We start from the raw sequence: 17,766 nt of genomic DNA on the forward strand, positions 1-17,766 counted from the left end.
CCCTTTTGTCAATGCAGGTATACGGTCACAGTACTGGTTCAGTAGCCGACGATGGCGTCCCTTTTGTCAATGCAGGTATACGGTCACAGTACTGGTTCAGTAGCCGACGATGGCGTCCCTTTTGTCAATGCAGGTATACGGTCACAGTACTGGTTCAGTAGCCTACGATGGCGTCCCTTTTGTCAATGCAGGTATACGGTCACAGTACTGGTTCAGTAGCCGACGATGGCGTCCCTTTTGTCAATGCAGGTATACGGTCACAGTACTGGTTCAGTAGCCGACGATGGCGTCCCTTTTGTCAATGCAGGTATACGGTCACAGTACTGGTTCAGTAGCCGACGATGGCGTCCCTTTTGTCAATGCAGGTATACGGTCACAGTACTGGTTCAGTAGCCGACGATGGCGTCCCTTTTGTCAATGCAGGTATACGGTCACAGTACTGGTTCAGTAGCCGACGATGGCGTCCCTTTTGTCAATGCAGGTATACGGTCACAGTACTGGTTCAGTAGCCGACGATGGCGTCCCTTTTGTCAATGCAGGTATACGGTCACAGTACTGGTTCAGTAGCCGACGATGGCGTCCCTTTTGTCAATGCAGGTATACGGTCACAGTACTGGTTCAGTAGCCGACGATGGCGTCCCTTTTGTCAATGCAGGTATACGGTCACAGTACTGGTTCAGTAGCCGACGATGGCGTCCCTTTTGTCAATGCAGGTATACGGTCACAGTACTGGTTCAGTAGCCGACGATGGCGTCCCTTTTGTCAATGCAGGTATACGGTCACAGTACTGGTTCAGTAGCCTACGATGGCGTCCCTTTTGTCAATGCAGGTATACGGTCACAGTACTGGTTCAGTAGCCGACGATGGCGTCCCTTTTGTCAATGCAGGTATACGGTCACAGTACTGGTTCAGTAGCCTACGATGGCGTCCCTTTTGTCAATGCAGGTATACGGTCACAGTACTGGTTCAGTAGCCTACGATGGCGTCCCTTTTGTCAATGCAGGTATACGGTCACAGTACTGGTTCAGTAGCCGACGATGGCGTCCCTTTTGTCAATGCAGGTATACGGTCACAGTACTGGTTCAGTAGCCTACGATGGCGTCCCTTTTGTCAATGCAGGTATACGGTCACAGTACTGGTTCAGTAGCCTACGATGGCGTCCCTTTTGTCAATGCAGGTATACGGTCACAGTACTGGTTCAGTAGCCGACGATGGCGTCCCTTTTGTCAATGCAGGTATACGGTCACAGTACTGGTTCAGTAGCCTACGATGGCGTCCCTTTTGTCAATGCAGGTATACGGTCACAGTACTGGTTCAGTAGCCGACGATGGCGTCCCTTTTGTCAATGCAGGTATACGGTCACAGTACTGGTTCAGTAGCCGACGATGGCGTCCCTTTTGTCAATGCAGGTATACGGTCACAGTACTGGTTCAGTAGCCGACGATGGCGTCCCTTTTGTCAATGCAGGTATACGGTCACAGTACTGGTTCAGTAGCCGACGATGGCGTCCCTGAACATAGATGTTATGCATCTCCAGGCCTCTGATACGCGCCTTTTGGAACATCTACATTTAAAAAAGTATAATAAATCTATTGAATATACACCATCACAATAAAGCCATGATTTATTTTAGTCAGGTATAAAGAAACATGATATGAAGATATCTTTTTTTTTTCTTTTTCAGAATAACATAATCTGTATGTTACCTGTCTATGCTCCATGCCATAGGCTGTAGGCTTGTAAGTCTACATTAATGAAGGAGAGAGAGAGAGGAGATGGACACTCACGTGGTGAGATATCCTGTAACTAAAGGAATGAAGGAGAGAGAGAGAGGAGATATCCTGTAACTAAAGGAATGAAGGAGAGAGAGAGAGGAGATATCCTGTAACTAAAGGAATGAAGGAGAGAGAGAGGAGAGATCCTGTAACTAAAGGAATGAAGGAGAGAGAGAGGAGAGATCCTGTAACTAAAGGTATGAAGGAGAGAGAGAGATATCCTGTAACTAAAGGAATGAAGGAGAGAGAGAGAGATCTTGTAATTAAAGGTATGAAGGAGAGAGAGAGGAGAGATCCTGTAACTAAAGGAATGAAGGAGAGAGAGAGGAGATATCCTGTAACTAAAGGAATGAAGGAGAGAGAGAGGAGAGATCCTGTAACTAAAGGAATGAAGGAGAGAGAGAGGAGATATCCTGTAACTAAAGGTATGAAGGAGAGAGAGAGAGATCCTGTAACTAAAGGAATGAAGGAGAGAGAGAGGAGAGATCCTGTAACTAAAGGTATGAAGGAGAGAGAGAGGAGAGATCCTGTAACTAAAGGAATGAAGGAGAGAGAGAGGAGAGATCCTGTAACTAAAGGAATGAAGGAGAGAGAGAGGAGAGATCCTGTAACTAAAGGAATGAAGGAGAGAGAGAGAGGAGATATCCTGTAACTAAAGGTATGAAGGAGAGAGAGAGGAGATATCCTGTAACTAAAGGAATGAAGGAGAGAGAGAGGAGAGATCCTGTAACTAAAGGTATGAAGGAGAGAGAGAGGAGAGATCCTGTAACTAAAGGTATGAAGGAGAGAGAGAGAGATCTTGTAACTAAAGGTAATGTGTCAGTCTATTAATGATGGTGGTTGGTGACTTGTGCAGACTACTAGTAAGGCATGTACAGAGGAGATTACCGGTCATGTAGATGTTTACTGCGGTCATGACTCATGACTGCCGGCGTGGCCGTAGTACAGTCACCGCAACAGCCATGCTTATAACAAGTAATAAAGCATAATACCTGCAGGCTTTCAGGAAAGTGTTATTATGTAATAACTGGATCATATGAATGAAAGGTTTCTCGGGCCATATTCAGAGTTATAATGGTTTCTCGGACCATATTCAGAGTTATAATGGTTTCTCAGACCATATTCAGAGTTATAATGGTTTCTCGGACCATATTCAGAGTTATAATGGTTTCTCAGACCATATTCAGAGTTATAATGGTTTCTCAGGCCATATTCAGAGTTATAATGGTTTCTCAGGCCATATTCAGAGTTATAATGGTTTCTCAGGCCATATTCAGAGTTATAATGGTTTCTCAGGCCATATTCAGAGTTATAATGGTTTCTCGGGCCATATTCAGAGTTATAATGGTTTCTCGGACCATATTCAGAGTTATAATGGTTTCTCAGGCCATATTCAGAGTTATAATGGTTTCTCGGGCCATATTCAGAGTTATAATGGTTTCTCAGGCCATATTCAGAGTTATAATGGTTTCTCAGACCATATTCAGAGTTATAATGGTTTCTCGGACCATATTCAGAGTTATAATGGTTTCTCAGGTTATATTCAGAGTTATAATGGTTTCTCGGGCCATATTCAGAGTTATAATGGTTTCTCAGGCCATATTCAGAGTTATAATGGTTTCTCGGGCCATATTCAGAGTTATAATGGTTTCTCAGGCCATATTCAGAGTTATAATGGTTTCTCAGACCATATTCAGAGTTATAATGGTTTCTCAGACCATATTCAGAGTTATAATGGTTTCTCGGACCATATTCAGAGTTATAATGGTTTCTCGGGTCATATTCAGAGTTATAATGGTTTCTCAGGCCATATTCAGAGTTATAATGGTTTCTCGGGTCATATTCAGAGTTATAATGGTTTCTCAGGTTATATTCAGAGTTATAATGGTTTCTCGGGCCATATTCAGAGTTATAATGGTTTCTCAGACCATATTCAGAGTTATAATGACTGCGTACTAGCACTGCGGACCCCGGTCAAAATATGTGCACTAAATAGGGAATAGGATGCCAATTGGAGGGAATAGGGTGCCATTTGGAGGGAATAGGGTGCCAATTGGGAGGCAGCTTCATCTACTTTCTCCATCTGTATCCAGGCAGTAGAGCTATAGTGATGGAATCATCTACTTTCTCCATCTGTATCCAGGCAGTAGAGCTATAGTGATGGAATCATCTGCTTTCTCCATCTGTATCCAGGCAGTATAGTCATCTACTTTCTCCATCTGTATCCAGGCAGTATAGTCATCTGCTTTCTCCATCTGTATCCAGGCAGTAGAGCTATAGTGATGGAATGTCAGTATGGACCAAGAAGGAAAGGCCTCCAACCCAAGAAGACTGCAGAGCAGAACATCAGTCAGAGCATTGATTACAAAGCGACATGCCCTGCCAGGTAGACACACATCTGTCTATGCTGACAAAACAATACGCTACCAAGTCTGTGGACATATTTTCTGACTTTGCTCTCATTCCTCAGGATCTATATCAAGAAGGTGTGTAAGTTTCCCCAGCACCGGGTGCCTACGGACCCTAACGTAGACAAGAGGGTTGTTCGTCAGGAACAGGAGAAAGCCTTCTTCAACCTCCGGAAGACCCTGTGGGACGTGGGCGGAGTCCTGAGGCATTGATTGATTCTGCTATTTATACTTGGATTTGATATACGTATATATTATTTAAGTTTATTGCTCAGCCCGAATGGGCTTATAACACACTGAATGTTTAAAATAAGTCAACTTTCTGATTGATTGACGTATTGGTTGATTGACTTGGGTTTCTTTGTTTATTCTCTCCCGTTAACAGGTACTACATGCAGCTCCCCACCCAGAAAGCTCACCTCTATCATGACATGGAGGCTCTCCTCCCACCTCCTCCTCCAGACCTCCTCTTCCTCCCCATGGAGGAGGAGGTGAAGCAGGAGGAGGAGGAGGAGAGGGGATGTGTCTGTGATGGTGGTGCGGAGGATGGTGGAACCATACCATCTCGCCTCCACCCCAGGGTGGCAGAGAAGATCAGGGAGTTGGTGGAGCAGGGATATCATCAGGTGTACCAGGTCCGCAAACAGCTCAGGTAAGGAGGCCTTCAGGGGCCGTATATCAAACAGCTCAGAGTAGGAGGACCTCAGGGACTGATGTACAGGTCATCATGGTCCCCTGTATTACCACTGTCCCTGGTGTTAACCTCTACCACTGTCCCTTGTGTTAACCTCTATCATGGTCCCCTGTATTACCACTGTCCCTGGTGTTAATCTCTATCATGGTCCCCTGTATTACCACTGTCCCTGGTGTTAACCTCTACCACTGTCCTTGGTGTTAACCTCTATCATGGTCCCTGGTGTTAACCTCTACCACTGTCCCTGGTGTTAACCTCTACCACTGTCCCTGGTGTTAACCTCTATCATGGTCCCTGGTGTTAACCTCTATCATGTTCCCCTGTATTACCATGGTCCCTGGTGTTAACCTCTATCATGGTCCCCAGTATTACCACTGTCCCTGGTGTTAACCTCTACCACTGTCCCTGGTGTTAACCTCTACCACTGTCCCTGGTGTTAACCTCTATCATGTTCCCCTGTATTACCATGGTCCCTGGTGTTAACCTCTATCATGGTCCCCAGTATTACCGCTGTCCCTGGTGTTAACCTCTAACACTGTCCCTGGTGTTAACCTCTATCATGGTCCCTAGTATTACCACTGTCCCTGGTGTTAACCTCTATCATTGTCCCCTGTATTACCACTGTCCCTGGTGTTAACCTCTACCACTGTCCCTGGTGTTAACCTCTATCATGGTCCCCTGTATTACCACTGTCCCTGGTGTTAACCTCTATCATGGTCCCCTGTATTACCACTGTCCCTGGTGTTAACCTCTACCACTGTCCCTGGTGTTAACCTCTATCACTGTCCCTGGTGTTAACCTCTATCATGTTCCCCTGTATTACCGCTGTCCCTGGTGTTAACCTCTATCACTGTCCCTGGTGTTAACCTCTATCATGGTCCCCTGTATTACCGCTGTCCCTGGTGTTAACCTCTACCACTGTCCCTGGTGTTAACCTCTATCATGTTCCCCTGTATTACCGCTGTCCCTGGTGTTAACCTCTATCACTGTCCCTGGTGTTAACCTCTATCATAGTCCCCTGTATTACCACTGTCCCTGGTGTTAACCTCTACCACTGTCCCTGGTGTTAACCTCTATCATGGTCCCCTGTATTACCACTGTCCCTGGTGTTAACCTCTACCACTGTCCCTGGTGTTAACCTCTACCACTGTCCCTGGTGTTAACCTCTATCATGGTCCCCAGTATTACCACTGTCCCTGGTGTTAATCTCTATCATTGTCCCCTGTATTACCACTGTCCCTGGTGTTAACCTCTACCACTGTCCCTGGTGTTAACCTCTATCATGGTCCCCTGTATTACCACTGTCCCTGGTGTTAACCTCTACCACTGTCCCTGGTGTTAACCTCTATCACTGTCCCTGGTGTTAACCTCTATCATGTTCCCCTGTATTACCGCTGTCCCTGGTGTTAACCTCTACCACTGTCTCTGGTGTTAACCTCTACCACTGTCTCTGGTGTTAACCTCTATCATGGTCCCCTGTATTACCGCTGTCCCTGGTGTTAACATCTACCACTGTCCCTGGTGTTAACCTTTACCACTGTCCCTGGTGTTAACCTCTATCATGTTCCCCTGTATTACCACTGTCCCTGGTGTTAACCTCTATCATGGTCCCCTGTATTACCACTGTCCCTGGTGTTAAACTCTATCATGGTCCCCTGTATTACCACTGTCCCTGGTGTTAACCTCTACCACTGTCCCTGGTGTTAACCTCTATCATGTTCCCCTGTATTACCGCTGTCCCTGGTGTTAACCTCTACCACTGTCCCTGGTGTTAACCTCTATCATGGTCCCCTGTATTACCGCTGTCCCTGGTGTTAACCTCTACCACTGTCCCTGGTGTTAACCTCTATCATGGTCCCCTGTATTACCACTGTCCCTGGTGTTAACCTCTACCACTGTCCCTGGTGTTAACCTCTACCACTGTCCCTGGTGTTAACCTCTATCATGTTCCCCTGTATTACCACTGTCCCTGGTGTTAACCTCTATCATGGTCCCCTGTATTACCACTGTCCCTGGTGTTAACCTCTATCATGGTCCCCTGTATTACCACTGTCCCTGGTGTTAACCTCTATCATGTTCCCCTGTATTACCACTGTCCCTGGTGTTAACCTCTATCATGGTCCCCAGTATTACCACTGTCCCTGGTGTTAACCTCTATCATGGTCCCTGGTGTTAACCTCTATCATGTTCCCCTGTATTACCACTGTCCCTGGTGTTAACCTCTATCATGGTCCCCAGTATTACAACTGTCCCTGGTGTTAATCTCTATCATGGTCCCTGGTGTTAACCTCTATCATGGTCCCTGGTGTTAACCTCTATCATGGTCCCCTGTATTACCACTGTCCCTGGTGTTAACCTCTATCATGGTCCCTGGTGTTAACCTCTACCACTGTCCCTGGTGTTAACCTCTACCACTGTCCCTGGTGTTAACCTTTATCATGGTCCCTGGTGTTAACCTCTACCACTGTCCCTGGTGTTAACCTCTATCATGGTCCCTGGTGTTAACCTCTATCATGGTCCCCTGTATTACCACTGTCCCTGGTGTTAACCTCTATCATGGTCCCTGGTGTTAACCTCTACCACTGTCCCTGGTGTTAACCTCTACCACTGTCCCTGGTGTTAACCTCTATCATGGTCCCCTGTATTACCACTGTCCCTGGTGTTAATCTCTATCATGGTCCCCTGTATTACCACTGTCCCTGGTGTTAATCTCTATCATGGTCCCCTGTATTACCACTGTCCCTGGTGTTAACCTCTACCACTGTCCCTGGTGTTAACCTCTATCACTGTCCCTGGTGTTAACCTCTACCACTGTCCCTGGTGTTAACCTCTATCATGGTCCCCTGTATTACCACTGTCCCTGGTGTTAATCTCTATCATGGTCCCCTGTATTACCACTGTCCCTGGTGTTAACCTCTACCACTGTCCCTGGTGTTAACCTCTATCACTGTCCCTGGTGTTAACCTGTCTTCCTGTCTTGTATTCCTGTCAGGCGGTTTGTGGAGCGGGAGATGTTTAGATCAGAGGAGGTCCCAGAGAGACATAACCTTTGCTACTTCCCAACCGTCAACGACATAAAGAACCACATCCACGAGGCCCAGAAGACATTGCAGCAGGCTGGGGGGGTCACCACTGATCTAACACAGGTAACTAGGAAGACCTTCCAGCAGGCTGGGGGGGGGGGGAGGGTTCACCACTGATCTAACACAGGTAACTAGGGAGACCTTCCAGCAGGCTGGGGGGGGGGGACTGATCTAACACAGGTAACTAGGGAGACCTTCCAGCAGGCTGGGGGGGGGGGGGTCACCACTGATATAACACGGGTAACTAGGGAGACCTTCCAGCAGGCTGGGGGGGGGTCACCACTGATATAACACAGGTAACTAGGGAGACCTTCCAGCAGGCTGGGGGGGGGGGGGTCACCACTGATCTAACACAGGTAACTAGGGAGACCTTCCAGCAGGCTGGGGGGGAGGGGGGGGTCACCACTGATATAACACAGGTAACTAGGGAGACCTTCCAGCAGGTTGGGGGGGGGGGGTCACCACTGATATAACACAGGTAACTAGGGAGACCTTCCAGCAGGAGGGGGGGGGGGGGTCACCACTGATATAACACAGGTAACTAGGGAGACCTTCCAGCAGGCTGGGGGGTCACCACTGATATAACACAGGTAACTAGGGAGACCTTCCAGCAGGCTGGGGGGGGGGGGGGGGTCACCACTGATATAACACGGGTAACTAGGGAGACCTTCCAGCAGGCTGGGGGGGGGGGGGGGTCACCACTGATATAACACAGGTAACTAGGGAGACCTTCCAGCAGGCTGGGGGGGGGGGTCACCACTGATATAACACAGGTAACTAGGGAGACCTTCCAGCAGGAGGGGGGGGGGGGTCACCACTGATATAACACAGGTAACTAGGGAGACCTTCCAGCAGGCTGGGGGGTCACCACTGATATAACACAGGTAACTAGGGAGACCTTCCAGCAGGCTGGGGGGGGGGGGGTCACCACTGATCTAACACAGGTAACTAGGGAGACCTTCCAGCAGGCTGGGGGGGGGGGGGTCACCACTGATATAACACAGGTAACTAGGGAGACCTTCCAGCAGGTTGGGGGGGGGGGGGGGTCACCACTGATATAACACAGGTAACTAGGGAGACCTTCCAGCAGGAGGGGGGGGGGGTCACCACTGATATAACACAGGTAACTAGGGAGACCTTCCAGCAGGCTGGGGGGGGGGGGGTCACCACTGATCTAACACAGGTAACTAGGGAGACCTTCCAGCAGGCTGGGGGGGGAGGGGTCACCACTGATATAACACAGGTAACTAGGGAGACCTTCCAGCAGGTTGGGGGGGGGGGGGTCACCACTGATATAACACAGGTAACTAGGGAGACCTTCCAGCAGGAGGGGGGGGGGGTCACCACTGATATAACACAGGTAACTAGGGAGACCTTCCAGCAGGCTGGGGGGTCACCACTGATATAACACAGGTAACTAGGGAGACCTTCCAGCAGGCTGGGGGGGGGGGGGGTCACCACTGATATAACACGGGTAACTAGGGAGACCTTCCAGCAGGCTGGGGGGGGGGGGGGGGCGGGTCACCACTGATATAACACAGGTAACTAGGGAGACCTTCCAGCAGGCTGGGGGGGGGGGTCACCACTGATATAACACAGGTAACTAGGGAGACCTTCCAGCAGGAGGGGGGGGGGGGTCACCACTGATATAACACAGGTAACTAGGGAGACCTTCCAGCAGGCTGGGGGGTCACCACTGATATAACACAGGTAACTAGGGAGACCTTCCAGCAGGCTGGGGGGGGGGGGGTCACCACTGATATAACACGGGTAACTAGGGAGACCTTCCAGCAGGCTGGGGGGGGCGGGTCACCACTGATATAACACAGGTAACTAGGGAGACCTTCCAGCAGGCTGGGGGGGGGGGGAGGGGGGGGTCACCACTGATATAACACAGGTAACTAGGGAGACCTTCCAGCAGGTTGGGGGGGGGGGGTCACCACTGATATAACACAGGTAACTAGGGAGACCTTCCAGCAGGAGGGGGGGGGTCACCACTGATATAACACAGGTAACTAGGGAGACCTTCCAGCAGGCTGGGGGGGAGGGGTCACCACTGATATAACACAGGTAACTAGGGAGACCTTCCAGCAGGCTGGGGGGGGGTCACCACTGATATAACACAGGTAACTAGGGAGACCTTCCAGCAGGCTGGGGGGGGGGGGGGTCACCACTGATCTAACACAGGTAACTAGGGAGACCTTCCAGCAGGCTGGGGGGGGGGGTCACCACTGATATAACACAGGTAACTAGGGAGACCTTCCAGCAGGAGGGGGGGGGGGTCACCACTGATATAACACAGGTAACTAGGGAGACCTTCCAGCAGGCTGGGGGAGGGGGGGGTCACCACTGATATAACACAGGTAACTAGGGAGACCTTCCAGCAGGTTGGGGGGGGGGGTCACCACTGATATAACACAGGTAACTAGGGAGACCTTCCAGCAGGAGGGGGGGGGTCACCACTGATCTAACACAGGTAACTAGGGAGACCTTCCAGCAGGCTGGGGGTTCACCACTGATCTAACACAGGTAACTAGGGAGACCTTCCAGCAGGCTGGGGGGGGGGGGGGTCACCACTGATCTAACACAGGTAACTAGGGAGACCTTCCAGCAGGCTGGGGGAGGGGGGGGTCACCACTGATCTAACACAGGTAACTAGGGAGACCTTCCAGCAGGCTGGGGGGTCACCACTGATATAACACAGGTAACTAGGGAGACCTTCCAGCAGGCTGGGGGGGGAGGGTTCACCACTGATCTAACACAGGTAACTAGGGAGACCTTCCAGCAGGCTGGGGGGGGGGGGTCACCACTGATATAACACGGGTAACTGGGGAGACCTTCCAGCAGGCTGGGGGGGGGGCGGGTCACCACTGATATAACACAGGTAACTAGGGAGACCTTCCAGCAGGCTGGGGGGGGGGGGGGGTCACCACTGATCTAACACAGGTAACTAGGGAGACCTTCCAGCAGGCTGGGGGGGGAGGGGGGGGTCACCACTGATATAACACAGGTAACTAGGGAGACCTTCCAGCAGGTTGGGGGGGGGGGGGGTCACCACTGATATAACACAGGTAACTAGGGAGACCTTCCAGCAGGAGGGGGGGGGGGGTCACCACTGATATAACACAGGTAACTAGGGAGACCTTCCAGCAGGCTGGGGGGGGGGGGGGGGTCACCACTGATATAATACAGGTAACTAGGGAGACCTTCCAGCAGGCTGGGGGGGGGGGGGTCACCACTGATATAACACAGGTAACTAGGGAGACCTTCCAGCAGGCTGGGGGGAGGGGGGGGGTCACCACTGATCTAACACAGGTAACTAGGGAGACCTTCCAGCAGGCTGGGGGGGGGGGGGGGGGTCACCACTGATATAACACAGGTAACTAGGGAGACCTTCCAGCAGGTTGGGGGGGGGGGGGTCACCACTGATATAACACAGGTAACTAGGGAGACCTTCCAGCAGGAGGGGGGGGGGGTCACCACTGATATAACACAGGTAACTAGGGAGACCTTCCAGCAGGCTGGGGGGGGGGGGGGGTCACCACTGATATAACACAGGTAACTAGGGAGACCTTCCAGCAGGCTGGGGGGGGGGGGGTCACCACTGATATAACACAGGTAACTAGGGAGACCTTCCAGCAGGCTGGGGGGAGGGGGGGGGTCACCACTGATATAACACAGGTAACTAGGGAGACCTTCCAGCAGGCTGGGGGGAGGGGGGGGGGGTCACCACTGATATAACACAGGTAACTAGGGAGACCTTCCAGCAGGCTGGGGGGGGGGGGGGTCACCACTGATATAACACAGGTAACTAGGGAGACCTTCCAGCAGGCTGGGGGGAGGGGGGGGGTCACCACTGATATAACACAGGTAACTAGGGAGACCTTCCAGCAGGCTGGGGGGGGGGGGGTCACCACTGATATAACACAGGTAACTAGGGAGACCTTCCAGCAGGCTGGGGGGAGGGGGGGGGGGTCACCACTGATATAACACAGGTAACTAGGGAGACCTTCCAGCAGGCTGGGGGGGGGGGGGGGTCACCACTGATATAACACAGGTAACTAGGGAGACCTTCCAGCAGGCTGGGGGGGGGGGGGGGGTCACCACTGATCTAACACAGGTAACTAGGGAGACCTTCCAGCAGGCTGGGGGGTCACCACTGATATAACACAGGTAACTAGGGAGACCTTCCAGCAGGCTGGGGGGGGGGGGGGTTCACCACTGATCTAACACAGGTAACTAGGGAGACCTTCCAGCAGGCTGGGGGGGGGGGGTCACCACTGATATAACACGGGTAACTAGGGAGACCTTCCAGCAGGCTGGGGGGGGGGGGGGGCGGGTCACCACTGATATAACACAGGTAACTAGGGAGACCTTCCAGCAGGCTGGGGGGGGGGGGGTCACCACTGATCTAACACAGGTAACTAGGGAGACCTTCCAGCAGGCTGGGGGGGGGGGGGGGTCACCACTGATATAACACAGGTAACTAGGGAGACCTTCCAGCAGGTTGGGGGGGGGGGGGTCACCACTGATATAACACAGGTAACTAGGGAGACCTTCCAGCAGGAGGGGGGGGGGTCACCACTGATATAACACAGGTAACTAGGGAGACCTTCCAGCAGGCTGGGGGGGGGGGGGGGTCACCACTGATATAACACAGGTAACTAGGGAGACCTTCCAGCAGGCTGGGGGGGGGGGGTCACCACTGATATAACACAGGTAACTAGGGAGACCTTCCAGCAGGCTGGGGGGAGGGGGGGGGGTCACCACTGATATAACACAGGTAACTAGGGAGACCTTCCAGCAGGCTGGGGGGGGGGGTCACCACTGATATAACACTGATATAACACAGGTAACTAGGGAGACCTTCCAGCAGGCTGGGGGGGGGGGGGTCACCACTGATATAACACAGGTAACTAGGGAGACCTTCCAGCAGGTTGGGGGGGGGGGGTCACCACTGATCTAACACAGGTAACTAGGGAGACCTTCCAGCATGCTGGGGGGGGGGGGTCACCACTGATATAACACAGGTAACTAGGGAGACCTTCCAGCAGGCTGGGGGGGAGGGGTCACCACTGATCTAACACAGGTAACTAGGGAGACCTTCCAGCATGCTGGGGGGGTCACCACTGATATAACACAGGTAACTAGGGAGACGACCTTCCAGCAGGCTGGGGGGGGGGGGGGTCACCACTGATCTAACACTGATATAACACAGGTAACTAGGGAGACCTTCCAGCAGGTTGGGGGGGGGGGGGTCACCACTGATCTAACACAGGTAACTAGGGAGACCTTCCAGCATGCTGGGGGGGGGGGGTCACCACTGATATAACACTGATATAACACAGGTAACTAGGGAGACCTTCCAGCAGGCTGGGGGGGGAGGGGTCACCACTGATCTAACACAGGTAACTAGGGAGACCTTCCAGCATGCTGGGGGGGTCACCACTGATATAACACAGGTAACTAGGGAGACCTTCCAGCAGGCTAGGGGGGGGGGGTCACCACTGATATAACACAGGTAACTAGGGAGACCTTCCAGCAGGCTGGGGGGGGGGGGGTCACCACTGATATAACACAGGTAACTAGGGAGACCTTCCAGCAGGCTGGGGGGGGTCACCACTGATATAACACAGGTAACTAGGGAGACCTTGTTCCCAGCTCTTTCAGTTACAACTTGTTTTTCTCCATGTCTGATGTTTGCTGTTTCACCTCCAGTGGACTGAAGTGGACCCAATGACTGAGACTGTGACTCTGACCCTCACGCCAGCCCCTGCTGAAGGTAGGAACGTTACAGGTCACCTCCAGTCACCATGAAAGCCCGGCTCCAATCGTTATCATTACTCGCTCTGTGTTTCCCCAACTTTTATTTGGTCTGTCCAGGTGCCTTCCAGAGAGTAGGAGTGTTGGAGGGGACGGACACGTTGTCTCCTGAGGCCGTACAGCTCTTCAGCTCTCTCACCTCCCTGCAACCCAAGATCTTTGCCCAGCTACAGGTGAGGACTACTGTCTGACGTTCTGCATATGTCTTACACACGGATGAATTCCTATCCAATCGAATCAGACAGAATTATATGCATGTGTTTTTTTCTTAGGCACTCGGCAAACCACCTGTCTTGTTTAATTTCCAGGGTATCCAGGTCCAACCAGGCCTGTGTTCTTTTGACGGAGGTCTGTCTCAGTCATCTACAGTCACTACAGACTTCCTGGATCTGCCGAGCCCCTCACCCCCACAGCCTCTCCTGGTCAGCCCCACACAGTTCCTCCAGTCCAGCCCCTCTCTGGGGGAAGCTATGACCCTAGCTGACACCTCAGTGGTTCTGAGCGTGGGTCAGGTGGTCATGTTGTCATCGTTAGGGGACGGCCAGGTGGTCAGCGTGTCATCTCTAGGGGACGAGAGCGTGGGGACACACCATATACTGTTGGAGGACGGACAAACCATCCCTTTCCAGATAGTGGCTCCTGCTAATATTGGTGAGTCAGGAGTTGACCTGAGATATTACTGCTGTAGACTTCCTGTGGTGTGTCCCCTGCATCCCAAATGGCACCCTATTCCCTATATAGTGCACTACTATTGATGAGAGTCCTGATCGAAAGTATTGCACTATATAGGGAGTGGGATTCCATTTGGGATACAGAGAGTCTCAGGGCAAAGTCAGGAGTAGGTAGCCATGGTGACTGGAACACTACAGATCACCGGCTGAGAGTCTCAGGAGTAGGTAGCCATGGTGACTGGAACACTACAGATCACCGGCTGAGAGTCTCAGGAGTAGGTAGCCATGGTGACTGGAACACTACAGATCACAGGCTGAGAGTCTCAGGAGTAGGTAGCCATGGTGACTGGAACACTACAGATCACAGGCTGAGAGTCTCAGGAGTAGGTAGCCATGGTGACTGGAACACTACAGATCACAGGCTGAGAGTCTCAGGAGTAGGTTGCCATGGTGACTGGAACACTACAGATCACAGGCTGAGAGTCTCAGGAGTAGGTAGCCATGGTGACTGGAACACTACAGATCACAGACTGAGAGTCTCAGGAGTAGGTAGCCATGGTGACTGGAACACTACAGATCACCGGCTGAGAGTCTCAGGAGTAGGTAGCCATGGTGACTGGAACACTACAGATCACAGGCTGAGAGTCTCAGGAGTAGGTAGCCATGGTGACTGGAACACTACAGATCACAGGCTGAGAGTCTCAGGAGTAGGTAGCCATGGTGACTGGAACACTACAGATCACAGGCTGAGAGTCTCAGGAGTAGGTAGCCATGGTGACTGGAACACTACAGATCACAGGCTGAGAGTCTCAGGAGTAGGTAGCCATGGTGACTGGAACACTACAGATCACAGGCTGAGAGTCTCAGGAGTAGGTAGCCATGGTGACTGGAACACTACAGATCACAGGCTGAGAGTCTCAGGAGTAGGTAGCCATGGTGACTGGAACACTACAGATCACAGGCTGAGAGTCTCAGGAGTAGGTAGCCATGGTGACTGGAACACTACAGATCACAGACTGAGAGTCTCAGGAGTAGGTAGCCATGGTGACTGGAACACTACAGATCACAGACTGAGAGTCTCAGGAGTAGGTAGCCATGGTGACTGGAACACTACAGATCACAGACAGAGTCTCAGGAGTAGGTAGCCATGGTGACTGGAACACTACAGATCACAGACAGAGTCTCAGGAGTAGGTAGCCATGGTGACTGGAACACTACAGATCACAGACTGAGAGTCTCAGGAGTAGGTAGCCATGGTGACTGGAACACTACAGATCACAGGCTGAGAGTCTCAGGAGTAGGTAGCCATGGTGACTGGAACACTACAGATCACAGACTGAGAGTCTCAGGAGTAGGTAGCCATGGGGACTGGAACACTACAGATCACCGGCTGAGAGTCTCAGGAGTAGGTAGCCATGGTGACTGGAACACTACAGATCACAGGCTGAGAGTCTCAGGAGTAGGTAGCCATGGTGACTGGAACACTACAGATCACAGACTTCTATTAAAAATAAGATATACTGACTGGTTTTTCTCTTCCTGTTTGCTGTGTTCTATTCCTCAGCTCTGAACAGTCCAGATGAGGTCAAGGAGGAGGACACTGTCAACCCTGTAGATTGACACCAGGCCCTGCAGGGGTGTACCGTACTCCAGGGTTGTACTCCAGCCCTCACAGGAGTGTATCTCATTCCTCACAGGGGTGTACTTCAGCCCTCACAGGGGTGTACTCCAGCCCTCACAGGGGTGTACTTCAGCCCTCACAGGGGTGTACTCCAGCCCTCACGGGGGTGTACTCCAGCCCTCACAGGGGTGTACTTCAGCCCTCACAGGGGTGTACTTCAGCCCTCACAGGGGTGTACTTCAGCCCTCACAGGGGTGTACTTCAGCCCTCACAGGGGTGTACTTCAGCCCTCACAGGGGTGTACTTCAGCCCTCACAGGGGTGTATCCCATCTTTACCATATACTTATTGTAAGAGCTGTTGGTTTTACCTCAGGACGGTCATGTTTATTGTACAATTGACTGAAAGTGCAATTTATCCAGTGTTTTCTCCTTGTTGTGCGTTTTGATATCATCATGAGGAACTTGTTTGCTATCGCTTTAAAATCATGGAATCCAACGAATATTGTATAATTACAGATTTAAAAAAAAAAATGACAACTACGAGAACCCTGGATGTAGTAACAAGATATCGTGTATATATTAGTGCATAGGAAATGTATTTTTAATAGTATTTCTAAACCTGTTGCATCGTCTTCTGAGATGATCATGTACATCAATAAAGGTTTATTTTATTTGTTTAAATTAATTTATTCCTTAATTTATTCCTTAATTCAATTGTTTTAAGTGGTTTACGGACTGTTCTATTAATTTGCCAATAAAGATCCATCCATTCTAGTGGGACTTTGTCACAACAATTAAGATTCAATCAGAAGGACAGTAGTCAGATTTGAATTTATTCCCATAAAATAAATAAAAAGGTAAAAATGGAACACTATTTTGGGTATATTCCACAAGACTGAAAATCCACCACTTGAGGTATATGAACAGAACCCACCAGCTACAAATGATTTACCCAGCATGCGTTGCGTGAACGTGACCGGGTCCTTACTAGTTGCCAAAGTCATACACCCTGCCAATTTCTACAATTTCTCTTCTTCAAATGCATTTTTAAAGATAACCTTAACCACACTGCTAACCTTATGCCTAACCTTAAACTAACATTAAGACCAGAAAGAAACAACGAATTCCTGCACGATTTAGGCCATGTTGACATTGTGGCTGTGGTATCGAGTGGAAACTGGAGATCCGTAAACGCCTGGTGCCCAGATGGATGACGAATAGAGTCGGTTCAGTCCGTTGTCCTGAGAGCCCTTCCCCGCTAGTTTATGCTGGCAACAACCGTAGCATGGCGCTAGTTATTACAACTATTAAAGTAACTTGTAGTATTTATCACCAGCTCCAATTTGTCCCAACAAACACTTGATTATATTTCGAGTAGGATAGGCGTATATTCACCTCAACGAAATTGAATAGCTAATTAGCAAAAGAGAAGACTTCAGCAAGACTACTAATTAATCTCTAGCCGATACGGTCAGCTACCGTCCGTGATCAGTGAGTTGTGATGAATCCATGTGCTGTATTGAATTTATTGAATAAAGCGTTGAACCTCTTCTATCTCCTTTCTCTGTCTTAGCTAGCCACTAACTACACTTTAGCTAGATAGTTAGCAGAGCAGTAGAAACGAAAATTATGTTGTATTACTTCGCCTTAGAGGAATGGGAGGACGGCTCATAATAATGTCTGGAATGGA

The 17,766-nt window shown here is 50.7% G+C and overlaps 1 protein-coding gene across 2 annotated transcripts in view; it reads left to right on the forward strand.

Moving 5' to 3' along the window:
- Positions 1–16,761, forward strand: part of carf (calcium responsive transcription factor) — a 37,987-nt gene extending 21,226 nt beyond the window's left edge. For both annotated transcript variants that reach the window (XM_071340697.1, XM_071340698.1), the window contains exons 8-15: positions 4,041–4,161; positions 4,246–4,389; positions 4,569–4,835; positions 7,870–8,023; positions 13,679–13,742; positions 13,844–13,956; positions 14,092–14,434; positions 16,019–16,761. In XM_071340697.1, coding sequence (XP_071196798.1) covers positions 4,041–4,161; positions 4,246–4,389; positions 4,569–4,835; positions 7,870–8,023; positions 13,679–13,742; positions 13,844–13,956; positions 14,092–14,434; positions 16,019–16,074 — 1,262 coding nt within the window. In that variant the 3' untranslated portion in view covers positions 16,075–16,761. The remainder of the gene's footprint in view (positions 1–4,040; positions 4,162–4,245; positions 4,390–4,568; positions 4,836–7,869; positions 8,024–13,678; positions 13,743–13,843; positions 13,957–14,091; positions 14,435–16,018) is intronic.
- Positions 16,762–17,766: the final 1,005 nt, after the last annotated feature.

This window comes from Salvelinus alpinus, chromosome 14, assembly GCF_045679555.1.
Source record: "Salvelinus alpinus chromosome 14, SLU_Salpinus.1, whole genome shotgun sequence".
NCBI lineage: Eukaryota > Metazoa > Chordata > Actinopteri > Salmoniformes > Salmonidae > Salvelinus > Salvelinus alpinus.